The sequence below is a fragment of the Heterodontus francisci genome, chromosome 36, assembly GCF_036365525.1.
Source record: "Heterodontus francisci isolate sHetFra1 chromosome 36, sHetFra1.hap1, whole genome shotgun sequence".
In the NCBI taxonomy this organism is placed as follows: Eukaryota; Metazoa; Chordata; class Chondrichthyes; order Heterodontiformes; family Heterodontidae; genus Heterodontus; species Heterodontus francisci.
Window position 1 is genome coordinate 14889401 of NC_090406.1, and position 16482 is coordinate 14905882.

The 16482-nt window shown below is 44.7% G+C and overlaps 1 protein-coding gene across 9 annotated transcripts in view; it reads left to right on the forward strand.

Moving 5' to 3' along the window:
* Positions 1-16482, forward strand: part of LOC137351605 (transducin-like enhancer protein 4) — a 194012-nt gene that overhangs the window by 66030 nt on the left and 111500 nt on the right. For 6 of the 9 annotated variants that reach the window (XM_068016204.1, XM_068016196.1, XM_068016202.1 and 3 more), the window contains exons 6-7: positions 7835-7909; positions 12104-12299. In XM_068016204.1, the coding sequence (XP_067872305.1) occupies positions 7835-7909; positions 12104-12299 (271 nt within the window). The remainder of the gene's footprint in view (positions 1-7834; positions 7910-12103; positions 12300-16482) is intronic. The other 3 variants (XM_068016198.1, XM_068016201.1, XM_068016205.1) reach the window with 1 other exon arrangement.

A 16482-nucleotide genomic window follows, 5' to 3' on the forward strand; every position in this document is an offset into this window, starting at 1 on the left:
TTTTGGGAGCTTGCTGTGCACAAATTGGCTGCTGCATTTGCAACATTACAATGATGACCACACTTCAAAAGTACTTCATTGGCTGTAAAGCGTTTAGGGACGTCCTGAAGTTGTGGAAGGTGCATTAGTGATCATTTTTATTTTCTCTCCCAAGACCCAGGTTGAGCGCAAAATCAGCTGTAGATAGTAAGTTCTACTCTTTTAAGAGCCTGTCACTGCAATTCTCACATAACAGCATCGCTCCGAAGTGCCCATCGACAAGTTAACGTACAAAATCAAAGCAGGTCGAGCAGGAATGATCTGGATCAGACTGGATAGGACTGCTTTTACAGCTTCATTTGATAGAGAAAATAAAAGACTGGTGCAGGGTTTTTGAGCACAATGCAAGGAATAAATTCAAATTTAGAAGGACAAAACAACTGTGATCACTACAAGTAAACATATTCAAAAAGATACTTCATTTAGACTGAAATGCTTTTTCTCTGTTCAGGGATGCATATCAATCCTTGTCCAAAGTGTTCTAGCACAGATGCACAGTTCCCAGTTCCAGCAATGCAATGCAAACATCCTCGGCTCCCATTTCAATAAGTACAGTCCAAACATCCTAAACCGCCGTTTCCTGCAGAAACAGTGCAAACACTCTCATTAAAACCAATGTGTAAATAGACTTGGTGACAACAAAGGGCCTACAGACTGAAGCTACAGTGATTGCACAAGTCAACACGTTGGCCTTTGGGGGAAGAAGGGGAGATATTCGAGCAAGATTCCAGGTCCAGGGGGAGAGACGGAAGGGGGAGGAGGGAAGATTTCCCCGATGTGCTGTGTATCACAAAGTCACAAACATGTTCTTTGTATGTAGTCCACAGGGTAAATCTCCCCTGTTGATGGCTATTCTGCAGTTCTTGTTGGAAAGTGAGCTTGCTTGTTTGTTGGGCGAGGGCTGCTCTGGTGCCCAACATGACAACAGCCTGCAAACTTTCACCCCCAACGTCTGCTTGCAAAGGATATCCACTTGAGTGGGATACTGGAGAGCTGTCAGCAACTATGGGACTGTACCCCAAAACCTTCAAACGGGGCAGGGGAGGAGAAAAATAACAGAGAAAAATATGAAAAATAATAAGCGGTAGTCATGGATAATTTTTGTCAATGTAATTTTCCAAACGATTTTAGAAAAAAATTAGATTAAGCATTGAGAACACGAATATTGTGATTTTAAAAAAGGACCAGTTGGAGCAGATGCTGCACGAGGGCTAGTAGCTCCAGATACAGCCTGTTTGACAGGTATGATTAAAGAGAGTGATTAAGAACTGGGAGCATATAGTCCTTCACGGTTGATTTGACGTGGCTGCAGGTATTGATAGCTTGAATGTCCTCCGGTACTGCATTGAGAGTTCATTTAATCAGTAAACAAGCATCTTGGCCCCTGAGCACTGCCTGACTGCACAAACTACAGAGCAGGACGATCCCCAGCCACTTGACGATATTGTCACTACATCAAGTTATGTCCTGTTCCACTCATCAGCTAGTTGGAGGCAAGAAATATTTTTAGTGATGGTTGTGTTTTGAAGCCAAGTGATGCTCTCAGCTTTCAGTATGTTTCTTTCAGTAAGTTTATTGCCCCAATTTACTCCATCCCTCTCCAGGAAGTGCTAACTCGTACTGGGGTATAATTCCATTGGTACAGATAACTCTGCAATGCACCATCCTCTTGCTGAAGATGCCAGCTTGCCCTGGGGTTACATCTCACTGGGACTAATAATGCTCCTGTTCACCACCATCTCCTGCAGGTACTTTCTTGGGATACCAACTCAGTGGTAGTGATAATGCTCCAATACACTGCCCTCTCCTCCATGTATCGATACTCTAGGGTTTCGTTCCAAACATCTTGGAAGCCCTCTGCTGCCTCTCCCAAGTGGCTTAGGCAGTAAATGTTGGCAGGTTGTTCTGTTACCGTAAGAACAAAAGAAATCGGAACAAGAATAGGCCATGCAGCCTGTCGAGCCTGCTCTGCCATTCAATAAGATTATGACTGATTGTCTACCTCTTTCCCGCCCGCCCTATCTCCATATCTCTTGGTGCCCAAAAATCTATCCATCTCCATCTTCAATATAGTCAACGACTGAGCATCCAAAGCTCTCTGGGGTAGAGAATTCCAAAGATTCACAACCCTCTGAGTGAAGTAATTTCTCCTCATCTCAGTCCTAAATGGCCAACATAGCTGTTCTGGGCACTACTGCTGCAACCAATCTGTCCTAACCTGATGTCCCAACACACACTTTCCAGCAGGGGCCACTGAATATGGATCCCATCTGAGGCGACAGTGAAGAAGCCAGCTGATTTATTTTTCACACTGTAACCCCAGAGGCACTGAGACTAACTTGTGTCCTAAACTACTGCTTCGGCTGAGGTAGCTCAGATCAGGAATTGAACATGCAACCACCCTGGTTAAATGGTTCAGTGATGAACTTTTCTTCCGTGCTACACCTGATCCTTATGGCTTATCGCAGCTCTTCACGGACCTCACTGGCTGGCATGCTGACTTGGCGAGGGACAGTTCTATAGTGCTGAAGAAGGTGGCGTGGACATTCTGGCAGTAACAACTCTTCTACAGATCTTCAGTAGAAGTACAGTCGCAAATGTCAGAGATGAAACAATTAAGTTAATGAACTGCCCAGGATTAATTGTAGTATTGAACCTGGGGTGGCCAGACACCAAATCAGTTTGACCCATGAGAAGTCACACTATTAAAATCTTGTTAAGGATAGTACAGGATATTGGATTTATTGGTCTTACTGCTATGTTCCCAGTCTGGCTCCTGTGACTGCCTGTTTATGCTTGGGATGAATTCATAAGCCAGCAGATCAGTGGAGAACCAGCCAGTGCTTGGAATTTTTACATTTTAAAAATCTTTATTGTGGTTCTTTCATTTGGACCATACTCAGCGGCCAATGGGGCAGGGGAGAGGACAAGGACCATTGATCCAGACGTTTGCAGCACAGAAGGTGCCCATTTGGCCCACCATTGTCTGTTCTGGCTCTTTGCGTGAGCCTCATAAAACTAATGCCGCTGCCCGGCTAGCTCCTCAAATCCTTTTATATTCTGCTTCAAAAACTTATTCTGTTTTCCCTTTAAAATGCAAATTCCTGTCTCAACCACTTCCTGTGGCAAAGCACTGTGGAAGGGTGGACAACATGCCAAAGACTTGCAGGTTGATAGGTTAATTGGCCATTATAAATTGCCCCTAGTATAGGTAGGTGGTAGGGAAATATAGGGACGGGTGGGGATGTGGTAGGAATATGGAATTAGTGTAGGATTAGTATAAATGGGTGGTTGATGGTCGGCACAGACTCGGTGGGCCGAAGGGCCTGTTTCAGTGCTGTATCTCTAAACTAAACTATTTAGACAAAGTTGTGGGAGCAGCTGCAAATATTCTTTTGGATGCATGTGATTCAGGCATTGATCTCGTGTGCGTGTTGGGGGAATCAAGAACGAGGGGACATATTCTAAAGATAAGAACTAGGCCATTTAGGAGGAAAATGCAGCTGAGGCGGGTAAATGGAATTGAGGTACCGATCAGTCAGGATCTAATTGAATGACAGAACAGACTCGAGGGGCTGGATGGCCTATGTTCCAATGCATGCCTCTGTCTTCCAACAGGCTCCTCCATTGGTGGCCGTGCCTTCAAGTGTCTAGGCCCTAATCTCTAGAATTCCCTCCCTAAACCTCTCCGTCCCTCTCCCTCTCTCTCCTACTTTAAGATGCTCCTTAAGTCCCACCATTTGACCAAGCTTATTTGTCACCTGACCTGATATCTCCTTATGTGGCTCTGTGTGATATTCTGTTTGATAACACTCCTGTGAAGCACCTTGGGACATTTTATTATGTTACCGATGCTATATAAATGCAAGCTGTTGTTATTGGCCTTGGGCATCATCTGCTAATGCAAACAGGAGAGTCCTTGAGACCCTGTTAACAAATAAAAAAAAAAATTGCTACTGAAGAGGTCCAATTCACTTAAAAGTTAATAACTTGTGTTTTTGTTCATTATAACGTGGATAACTTTTCTTGTAGTGCAGCCCTTGTTCAGACTTTGTTTAAAAAGAAACCTTTGATTCCTAGCCTCAGCACACTCTGGCATTAAATCAGCCAGAGTCCCAGTCACTGATCAATTAAAAAAAAATATTGCGGATGCTGGAAATGCTCAGCAGGTCAGACAACATTTGCGGTGGAACAGAATTGGACCATTTCAGATGTTTAGATCCTTCCTCGGCACCTAAAATGTTGATTTCTATTCCTCTGTAGATACTGTCTGACCTGCTGAGTATTTCCAGCCATTTCTGTTTTTGTTTCTAGTTACTGACTGCTATCCAGCAATCTCTGCTGTAAGGGTGTGTGCACATTTGTGTATGTACGCACACGTGCGTGTGTGTGTGTGGATGTCAATCAGCAAATCTGTTAACAAAATAGACAAAGGGACATATTTTTAGCTCCTTCCTGCCCCCAGTTCCTAGTGCCAAGTACTTCCATCGCAGATGTAAAGTGCAAAATAATGCCTGTTGAAGGAAATAGCAGCCTGTGACATAGTAGTGGGGACAGATTTGTGGCCAAAAGATTTAACATAAGATTCCTGTCATTGAAATTGAGCTTCATCTATTCACCAACCTTCTGTAGGCTATTTGCCGAATACATCAAAGGGCGACGGTGACATAAAGCACAAGAAGAAATATGCAGTCAGGCCTTATCTATGGATCAGGTAATGGGGGAATTTGAATGAAATCCCATTGTCTACAGTTATGAAGAACTAAATGCTGGGAATTAAGCTCCTGAGGCACCTGGTATTTGTCCTGACCCCAGCCAAGATGCTTGCCCAGTTGGGTAGTTTACGTGGAGCAATTTTGAATCAGATGCCATTGCTCGGACAGATTTTATTGACCTTTTCTTATTGTGATATAATAATTATGCAATAAAATCAAGACAACCAGTGGTTTACACACTGTATAATCACTGAGATGGGAAAATTTATCAACACAGCCACAAAATCAGTAAAAAAATACAGATAAGAGAGGCCATTCAGCCCATCTTAGCACTACCATCCAAAGACAGATCTCGCCACCTTCCCTTCAATGCCCATATCCTCTGTAGTAATGCTAGTAAACCTGGTCGTTCTCTAGGTTGACTCTCTATCTATATTATTATAATACCGTTTATACTTCTATGAGGTTACCTTTCAGTTGCCTCCTTTCAAGGCTAATGGTTCCCATTTTCTCCCGTCTCTCCTTGTAGTTCAGTCCTTTGATGCTAGGAAACAGCCTCTTGGCTTCTCTCTGTGCTACCTTCATGGCTACAATATTTCTCTTGTGCCTTGGTGACCATCAGTGAACATAGTGCTCGAGTTGATAAGCTGGATATGTAGAGGGGAAAAAGAAAACTGCTTATGTCAACAAGTGGTGGAAACTAGACGAAAAATAAGATAACAACCTGTGGTGGACGCTCTGGCTCTGTGTGCAGACCAAATTTTGGGAAATACAAGATTTGTCGAATTAAGTCAGGACTCCCTTTTACCCATTCACTGTCAGCGGGATGGCTTAATTGACCCTCTTTCAACAAAGTCAAGCTTGCTGATGAAGCAGCTCGTGTTTCTTTGGCTCAGATTGGAGAGAGCTGCACTCTGAATCTTGGCTCCAAGTTCCCTCACAGCTGCAGAACTCCATGGACATGGTATCAGTAAAGCCTCCCCAGAGCTTGCAAAAGGGCATGCTGTGAGCATTACTATCTGACGTTTGTTCTGTCATTAACGCTTCAGATGCTGGTGACTGCAGGCAGCGCTGAGGCAGGGCAGAGCGTGGCATTGTAGTGGGCGCTAAAACTTCTTGTGCCAGTGATGAAACTTTTTTCTAAATGTGAGTGAATGTAAGACAGAAAATATAGCACCTTCTATGACCTCAGGACGATGAAGCGCAGATGCTGATGTAATGTAGGAAGCTCAACAGCCAATCTGCGCATAGCTCCCACAAACAGCAATGAAATAAATGACCAGATCATACTCTAGAACTTCGGCTGTGTGGCACCCATTCCCAAGCTGCCCAATGTCAGGAGCACCTTGGGCCTCACCATTCAGCCACAGAAATGCTTCCCATTCCAAATGGGCCCAAATTTCTAGGTCCATATGTTTTAGGTGGTGGAAGCTGGGAGAACTCTGATACTCAATTCTGCTGTAAGGATCTTTTGCATCCACGTGAGAGGCTAAATGGTTTAACATCTCATCCAAAAGACGGCACCTCTGAGATTGCAGCACTCCCTCAGCGCTCTACTGAAGTCTCAGCCTGCATTATGAGCTCATGTCTCTGGAGTGGGACAGCCATCTGACTCTGAGGTGAGAGATCTACCAATCTCTTCACATCACAAGACACAGCAGTAATTGGAAAAAATGGGCTGGTCTTAGTGAAAATCCTAAAAGCTTTTGGACAACTTGCTAAAACTGAATGGGTGCCAAATGCTTAAGTCATTGAAACTGCCTTTGATTGTATGGAGAAAGGATATGAGTTGAAGTAGCAGAGGCATTGCATTATACTCGTTTACAGTTTTATGAAAAAGCAGGTGGAATCACATATTACCATCCCCAAAATGCCAGTAAAAATCAACAGAAGTGTACGCAATAAAAACGGAATTAGCAGTTGCTGTAAACTATCAGCCCTATTAACAGCCCTGTGAAAGAGAGACCCAACCCCCATACATGTGGGGGCAGAAGGAAGTTAAAACACTTTCCGATCTGGCTTCATTTACTCAGGATGTGAAACCCTGCTGAACCTCACTCAGTCTCTTGTCAAAACTGCTGAGATTCGTCTAAAACATTCCTGCCGGCAAAGGAAAATTACTAGTAAATTGAGATATTTCAAAACTTTATTTGCAGAAAGTACTTCCAACTGTATATCCTATTTATCATCAAGGCTGCCAATTTCCTCCACCTCAATGCTATCCACATCCACCTTTACCTCGTCCCCACTGCAGAAAAATCCCCACCCATGCCTTTGTCACCTCCAGGCCTAGCTTCTCCAATGCTTTACTTTCCGGCCTCCTAAGTTCCACCCTGGAAAAACTCCAACTCATCTGAAACTCTGCTGCCAACAGCTTGTCCCTCAATGCGTCTAGTTCCACTGTTGTTGCCAACAGCCTCACCTTCACTACCTCTCCAGCCTGACATGTCAGTTTACATCCTCCATTCTTTAACTCTAGCCTCCTTCGCACCCGTTCCTCCCATGCCCTATGTCGAGTGGTACAGCCGTTAACTATCCGTTCTAACCACATAATCTAGGCCTTTCTCTAAATGCTCCACAGCCTTTCTGCCTCTCACCCCATCTCACATAGACTCCTCAACACCTGCCTCTTTGATTATGCCTTTCCCATCAATACTGAATGACATTTGCTTCTCCTCTGTCCCGTGCCTTGGGCTGTCAAAGCCGCTATATAAATGTATCAGTTTCCTAATTTCGAATGTCAAACTATCACCAGGTGAGCCGATTCCCAACAACACCCCTCCTGGTATATATTATCGTAGTATGAAAGACATCACTGTGATACTACGTGGCTTTAAAAATGTGCGGGACAACTTAAAACATCGAGTGTGGTGACCTGTGGGACTTCCCAGACTAAACGCAACTGCGAATGGACAGTCTGATAATGTCACATAATTTTTTTTAAGTTTAAAGGGGTGATATGCGGGTGTTTTGTGGCAGTCAGTCTGAAAGAAGAACGTTATTCGTTTGAAATCTATTCATTATAAGTTCTTATTTTATCTTAGGTTTGCTAAATTCTCTCTCTGGTTCATTTATGGCAGCATCAGCAGCAGGTGGTCCAAGCGATCGAACGTGCCAAGCAGGTCACCATGGCCGAACTGAATGCCATCATTGGGGTAAGTGGTCATCTTATACACGTGGGTTAATGTGAGGGGGAGTTGCTGCAGCTCAGGGAATTTTATCGGCAACCTAAATATGATTGCCACTTGGGGCATTGTGGTGACGTTTACTCCAAGTCATCAAGCCGATTTTAATTTTTTGGCTCATTCACTCACTGTCGGAAACCTTGTCTGGATTAAACTCCCACTTGTGAATGCGATGGTTCCAGCTATGAATGCTGACGACCTCCTGATAGCCTCACCTTACCTTGGGTGAGAGACAAGATGATGCGTTTTACTGATTGGGGGAGGGGCGATGTGGGGGAACATCACATTTGAGCCTGATCGTGCGCTCAGGTAACATCAGCATACACAGACGTCTTTAGATAAAGATCAATAATGGAAATGTAATCTGTTTATGCCCCCCTACCCTCAGCCATTTCCTATTTTTCTCCCTCCAGTTCAGGATCACTAAACCAATTGTAGCATCCCAACCGTCACTATCACTGACTGAGTCCGGATAGCTCAGCAGAGATTAGGGTTCAAATCTATGATGTTATTGGCCTGTAGGGCTGAGTTTCACATCAGATATCCTGTTTCCTCAACTGAGCAGTTCTGCAGACTATCCAGTGATGTTCATAAAGCAAGATTGCAGGATTTAACCCACCAGCAATAACCAGGACGGGTGTTGCACCCAGTGGTGAGCTGGTTTCTCCATGTGTTAGTCTCAAAGGCACAATTCAGCGTAGCGGCACCTCATCAGACCCCTTTCCTATCCTGAGTGGCGTGAAACAGGGCTGTGTTCTCGCACCTACACTGTTTGGGATTTTCTTCTCCCTGCTGCTCTCACATGCGTTCAAGTCTTCAGAAGAAGGAATTTTCCTCCACACAAGATCAGATGGCAGGTTGTTCAACCTTGCCCGTCTAAGAGCGAAGACCAAAGTACGGAAAGTCCTCATCAGGGAACTCCTTTTTGCTGACGATGCTGCTTTAACATCTCACACTGAAGAGTGTCTGCAGAGACTCATTGACAGGTTTGCGGCTGCCTGCAACGAATTTGGCCTAACCATCAGCCTCAAGAAAACGAACATCATGGGACAGGACGTCAGAAATGCTCCATCCATCAATATTGGCAACCACGCTCTGTAAGTGGTTCAAGAGTTCACCTACCTAGGCTCAACTATCACCAGTAACCTGTCTCTAGATGCAGAAATCAACAAGCGCATGGGAAAGGCTTCCACTGCTATGTCCTAACTGGCCATGAGAGTGTGGGAAAATGGTGCACTGATACGGAACATAAAAGTCCGAGTGTATCAAGCCTGTGTCCTCAGTACCTTGCTCTATGGCAACGAGGCCTGGACAACGTATGTCAGCCAAGAGCGACGTCTCAATTCATTCCATCTTCGCTGGTCCGGAGAATACTTGGCATCAGGTGGCAGGACCGTCAGCGGCGCTTGAGATGGCTTGGCCATGTGAGCCGCATGGAAGATGGCAGGATCCCCAAAGACACGTTGTACAGCGTGCTCGCCACTGGTATCAGACCCACTGGCTGTCCATGTCTCCGCTTTAAAGACGTCTGCAAACGCGACATGAAGTCCTGTGACACTGATCACAAGTCGTGGGAGTCAGTTGCCAGCGATCGCCAGAGCTGGCGGGCAGCCATAACGGCGGGGCTAAAGTGTGGCGAGTCGAAGAGACTTAGCAGTTGGTAGGAAAAAAGACAGAAGCGCAAGGGGAGAGCCAACTGTGCAACAGCCCCGACAAACAAATTTTTCTGCAGCACCTGTGGAAGAGCCTGTCACTCTAGAATTGGCCTTTACAGCCACTCCAGGCGCTGCTCCATAAACCACTGACCACCTCCAGGCGCTTATTTATTGTCTCTCGAGACAAGGAGGCCAAAGAAGAAGAGTCTCATTTAAAGTCAAAGGACCAATATACTGTGTTCACACTTCTGTTAGGCAGCTTCCAACAGACAGTGCGAATTCAAGCGTGCCCTGTACGCAAGGCGAGCCCGAATATTGGTTACCCCTTGACCGCCAATAGCCATTGAATTTTGGCCCTCAAGATCAGTAGTGGCAGCACCCACTGACAGAAGTAAACCAGGCATTTGCATTTGCAACTTGCAACTTGCATTTCTCAAGCACCTTTAATGTAGGAAAACATCCCAAAGTGGTCCACAGAAGTGTAATGCGATAAAAATGGACACTGAGCCAAAGGAGGGGCTATTAGGAGGGGCTGACTAAAGATTTGGTCATTGAGGTAGGTTTTAAGGAGTCCCCGAGGAAAGAGAGAGAGGTGGAGCTGAAGAGAGGTTTAAGGAGGGAATTCCAGAGTATAGGGAACAGACAGCTGAAGGCATGGTAAGGCAAAATGGGTGGGGTGGGGGGGGGTGGTTGGGAAGGGGGCTGGAGAGGGGGTTGCACAAGAGGTCAGAATTGGAGGAACACCGCGATCTCGGTGGATTCTAGGGCTGTAGGAGGTTACGGTGATGGGGAAATATGAGGCAATGGAGAGATTTGAACACAAGGGTGAGAATTTTAAATTGGAGGTTTTGGGGTCTGGGAGAAACATACACACCTAGGAACAGGAGTGGACCGTTCAATCTCTCCAGTCTGTTTTGCCTTTCAATTAGATCATGACTGATCTGAATCTTAACTCCAACCCTTAATACCCATGTCTAATAAAAATCTGGAAGTTTCACTACTGTACAGCTCTCGTACTAACTAGCTGGACCGGATTTATAAGTTATTTGACTTTAATTACTTTTAGCCAAAGTCATTAATTAAAGCTAAATCAATAAAGCCTGAATTGAGTTGTCCATGTTCCTGCATTTCTGCTGAGCAGTTCCCATAAAATTCATTGTGTGTGTCACAATCTCAGCAATGTTTTCATGTCCCCTTAAGTACAGGAGAGTGATTTGCACACTGATCTGATTTCTGAGCTGAATTTCTTACTAGTTTAATAAAACGCCCTATCACTGTGTAGCCACATGTGAACCTATAAAGTGTCGGTGTTCCTCACTAGGTCATTGCAGTGTCACTTTGCAGAGAGACCTGGTTACTGGAACCGCCTGCACAGAAGTTACCATAACAACTACTGGAGCGCAATCCAGTACAAACTCCATCCACTGGGTTGTTCCTTAGACAGATGGTCAATAATTTTTGCTCCACCCTAATTTTCTCTCTTTGCGCTTGGAGGGAGGAGACCCTCCGTTTGTAGGAGTGCGCCCCTCTGCCCCCAGCTCCCCCCCCCCACCCCCCAATGCTACCTGCATAAATGTCCATTCTTCACCCATTGAACCTATGCAGTGATTATTAGCAGGCTATTTAACCACAGTGGGCATCACAGCTGACGTCGGTCATGCCTTGTCTAACGTCCGCACTCATTCACTTTCCTACAGGGGTCACTGAGTATTGCCTTTTGTTCCTCTTCTCCTCCTTCTTCCCTGGTCCTGTGGGTAATTGAAAGCTGATGAACACATTTTTCATATTAAGTGGAAACACTGATGGAAAAAAGATTTCAAAGCAATGTGGGAGAAGCGCAAAGTGTTTTAAATCGTTTTATTCTCTTCAAAGGGTTATGTAATTGCATTAAGAAATTGTGCAGATGGGCCTAATTTCTGCAACAGCTATTGAGATAATTTGAGGAACATGCCAGTATGAACTGTCTCAGTTTTTTTTTAATAGATTGTTACTAGGTATCATCCTTGGATCAGAGGTAACACACTATCCTCCAAGCCAGAAGATTGTGAGTTTAAGTCCCACTCCAGGGACTTGAGCATAAAATCCATTCCAGTGCAGTACCAAGGGAGTACTGTGCTGTCTTTTGAATCGAGCATTAAACCGCAGACCCGTCTGCCCTCTGAGGTGGATGTAAAATATCCCACAGCACTGTTTGAAGAAGAGCAGGGGTGTTCTCCCTGGTGTCCTGGCCAGTATTTATCCCTCAACCAACAACACTAAAACAGATTATCTGGCCATTTGTTTCATTGCTGTCTGTGGCACCTTGCTGTGTGAAAATTGACAATGTGTTTCCTACAACAGTGAAAGCCTGTGGCCAAGATAGGTGCTATATAAATGAAATCTTAGTTTCAGCCTATCTAATAGCTCGGTCCTTTTGGCATAATGGAACAGCGTTTTGTCAGTTTTTGTTATGACGTTAATTTGTTGCCTTTGTATAAATTCTAATTTATGTGAGCATCCTCACTTACAGCAGCAGCAGCTCCAGCATCTGTCCCATCATGCACCTCCAATTCCACTCACTCCCCATCCATCAGGACTCCAGGCTGCAGGAATTCCTTCAATCAGTGGTGGCTCAGGACTCCTGACTCTCTCCAGTGCCCTTGGCGTTCACGCTCATCTTGCAATGAAAGAGGATAAGAATCATCTGGACATGGACCATCACAGAGGTAAGGGAACTAAGTTGTATCTAGCAGGTGTGAAAGTGAAAATGTGAAAGCCATTTTGAGACCTAAACAATCTAACAAGGGCTGGAATAAGAGGTTTACTAGGATGGATGTAGAGAAGATGTTTCCATTTATGGGTGAGTCCAAAACTAGGGGCTATAAATGCAAGATAACCACTAATAAATCCAATAAAGTATTCAGGAGAATTTTCTTTACCCAGAGTGGTTAGAATATGGAACCTACTACCACGTGAAATAGTTGAGGCGAATGGCGTAGAGGCTTTTTGGGCGTTGCTAGATAAGTAAGGAATAGAAGGATGTGCAGATAGGGTTCGGTGGTGGTAGGATGGGAGGATGCCCGTATGGAATGCAAACATCAGCGCAGAACAGTTGGGCTGAATGGCCTGTTTCTGTGCTCTAAAGTCTGTGCAATTCTATAAATGCAGGTTTTCTTCTGGAACAGAAAGCCTCAAGCTGGTTAAACTAGATTTATTCCTAGAATGAGAGAGCTGCCCTATGAGGAGAGATTGAGTAGAATAGGCCTATACTCTCTGGGGTTTAGAAGAATGAGAGGTAATGCATGAAAACATGTGATTCTGAGAGGAGTTGACAGGGGTTGATGCACAGAGGCTGTTTCCCTCGGCTGGTGAGTCTCGAAATCGAGGCCGTGATCTCGGGATAAGGAGTTGACCATTCAGGACTGAGTTGAGGAGAAGTTTCTTTCTCTCAGAGGGTTGTGAATCTTTGGAATTCTCCACGCCAGAGGGCTGTGGGTGCTCAGTCGTTGACTGTATTCAAGACTGAGATGGATAGATTTTTGGACTCTAAGGGAATCGAGGGATTTGGAGAGTGGGTGGAAAATCCATTTGAGATTGAAGATCAGCCATGATTTTATTGAATGGCGGAGCAGGCTCGAGAGGCTGTGTGGCCTAATCCTGCTCCTATGTTCTTAGTACATCAGTCACTTCCCTGACCTGCATCATCTAAACACCATGCTATAGCTACAATATTATCTTCTCTCTATCCACTCGCTTTAAACTTATAAAACATTGAATATTGCCCAAACCAGCCCTTGCCCTTCCAGGGTTCTTTAGTTTTCCTTCATTCTTCCCACCCCTCCCCTGTTTTCCTCTGCACAAGAGATGGTTGGGTAGTCCAGACCACTGTTTGCACTGGTCTTTAACAGATACATCCTTATTACAGTCATTCGGATTTCTAGAAAGCAGAATGGTGGATGTCTGAAATTTTCATACAGTGCCCATTGAATAATACCCAGGACAATTATAGATTCCTTCCAAATTTAGCTTGTGTCTGCAGAGTGCTTTGAGCTATCCAACATTCGGATGAATTACTGGTGGTTCTATGTCTGTTACTAGTGAGGTGGCCAATTTGAGATGATGAATCACACATTGTACCATTCTAAAGTTTATGGGCTTACATTAATTTTTCTTTTGGTGTATTGATATGCCTAAAGTTAGGCACTAATGTCTGGTTGAGTAAAATCGTCTGCTATCTGTGCTGGATAATGCAACAGTTGACATGGAATATCGTCTATAGGGAAAGTTGAAGAGGATGGGGTAATTTTCAGCTATGGCACCTGGGTGGTAACCTGGCAGAGCGGGTCACCCACTTGTTATTCAACACGCCATGGAAATGAAAGTTGGACTGGTTCTATAATGGGCAGTGATTCGCTCTGGAGTGGTGAAGGAGAAAATGCCCGACTGAGAAAGTAATTCAGTCTATTTCTGGGTGCAGGGGGATATTTCTTTGTTTATTGAGAAGAACCAAGGCCCACAGGACAGGACAATGCCAAGGCTGAAGGGAGTAGAAGAGAAGATGGAGTAAATCAGGAAGTAGTGACTTGGTGACGCAATGAAGAAAAAAAGAATTTACATTTATAAAGCAACTTTCACATCCACAGAACACCCCAATGTGCTTCACCGCCAATGAATTAAGGTTGAAACATAGCCATTGTTGTGTGGGCAGATATGGCATCCAGTTTGCAAGGTCCCACAAAAAGCATTGAGATGTGCGGTCAGTTAACTCATCTTGGCTGAGTAGTGGCCAGGACGCTGGAAGAATGCAAAAGAATGAAAAAGTGCCACAGGATCTCTTATGACCATCTGAGCAGAGAGATGAGGTCATCATTTAATGTTTCATCCAAAAGACAGCACCTACAATAATCCAGCAGCACTGCATTGAAGTGCCACCCTGGATTATGGGCTCAAATCTTGGAATGGGGCTTCAACTCCCAATGTTCTGACAGAGATGAAAGTGCTACTATGCTTAAATTTTAAATGCTTGAACTTTGCAGGAGGAAGAGAAGACTGAGAGAATTAGGACTTGCATAGTCTTGATGTCCTGGGAAAGAATGAGTTAGTGTAGAAGCCATGGATTCTTGATTTTGATGCAGAGAAGATGCAAGGTGAAGGAAAAACGTGTAGGAAGGACAATTTAGAGTTGAGAATGAACAGAAAAGGAAAGTTCAGAAGAACTTAGTAGCACTGAAGAATTGGGAAGAGATGAAAAATGCTGGTCTAGAGAGAAAGATTGAGACTGAGAGGGAGCAGAATTACCTATTAGATAACAATCTTTTTCGTGCATCCCATCCAGAACTGTTAACGGGTTATCCATAGATATGGGAGCAACAGTCAATCTTGGAAGGATTTGGGCTTTATACAGAATTAAGTTATTGAAAGGAAAAGATGTATGCATAAAAAATAATAGGAAACCAAGTTATTTGGAGGCAGTTTTAGCAATGACGTCCCAGTGTCCAAACAAACAAAAACACATATCCACCATCCTGTCCAAACAAGAGTTTGGCATCGGTTTACTTTCCCACTGTCTGAGTTACTTTTAATAATTTGTTTAGCATTTCCCATACAGGAACACAGAATGACGTAATGGTAAGGAATGTTTCAGTTCATAACAATTATAATTGGTCTGAATAAAAACCCCTCTGGTTCACTAATGCCCTTTAGGGAAGGAAATCTGCTGCCCTTACTCATTCTGGCCTACATGTGACTCCAGATCCACAGCAATGTGGTTGACTCTTAACTGCCCTCTGAAATGGCCAAGCAAGCCACCCAGTTGTGTCAAAACACTACAGAAAAGTCAAATAAGAACGGACCACCCGACATCAACCGAGGGTTTGGATACAACAAAGACAAACCTTGCCCAGTTGACCCTGCAAAGTCCTCCTGACTAATATCTGGGGACTTGTGCTAACATTGGGAGAGCTGTCACACAGACTAATCAAGCTACAACAAAACCAAAAAGTGCTGGAAAAACTCAGCAGGTCTGGCAGCATCTGTGGAGAGAGAAGCAAAGTTAACGTTTCAGGTCTGTGACCCTTCATCAGAAGCTACAGCCTGATATAGTCATATTCACAGAATCATACCCTTACAGCCAACATCCAGACTCCTTCATCACCATCCCTGGGTATGTCCAGTCCCACTGTCGGGACAGCCCCACCAGAAGTGGCATCACAGTGGTATACAGTCAGGGGAGAGTGACACTGGGAGTCTGCAGCATTGACTCTGGACCCCATGAACAGGTCAAACATGGGCAAAGAAACTTGCTGCTGATTACCACATACCACCTTCCCTGAGCTGATGAATCAGTACTCGTCCACATTGAACACCACTTGGAAGAGGCATTGAGTGTAGCAAGGGCACAGAATATACTTCAATGCCCATCACCATGAGTGGCTCGGTAGCACCACTACTGACCGAGCTGGCCAGGTCCTGAAGGACATATCTGCCATACTGGGCTGTGGTAGGTGCTGAGATGATACAGTAACCTACTTGACCCCATCCTCACCAATCTACCTGTTGCAGTTACATCTGTCCATGACAGTATTGGCAGGAGTGACCACTGCACAGTCCTTGTTGTGTGGCACTACCATTGTGTTAAATGAGATAGATTCAGATCAGATCTGGCAGCTCAAAACTTGGTATCCATTAGGTGCTGTGGGCCTTCAGCTACAGCAGAATTGTACTCCATCACTATTTGTAACCTCATGGCCCAGCATATCCCTCACTGTGCCATTGCCATCAAGTCAAGGGGCCAACCCTGGTTCAATGAGGAGTGTGGAAGAGCATACCAGGAGCAACACCAGGCATAGCTAAAAATGAGCTATCAGCCTGGTGAAGCTACAACATAGGACTTGCATGCTGTTTCCGCTG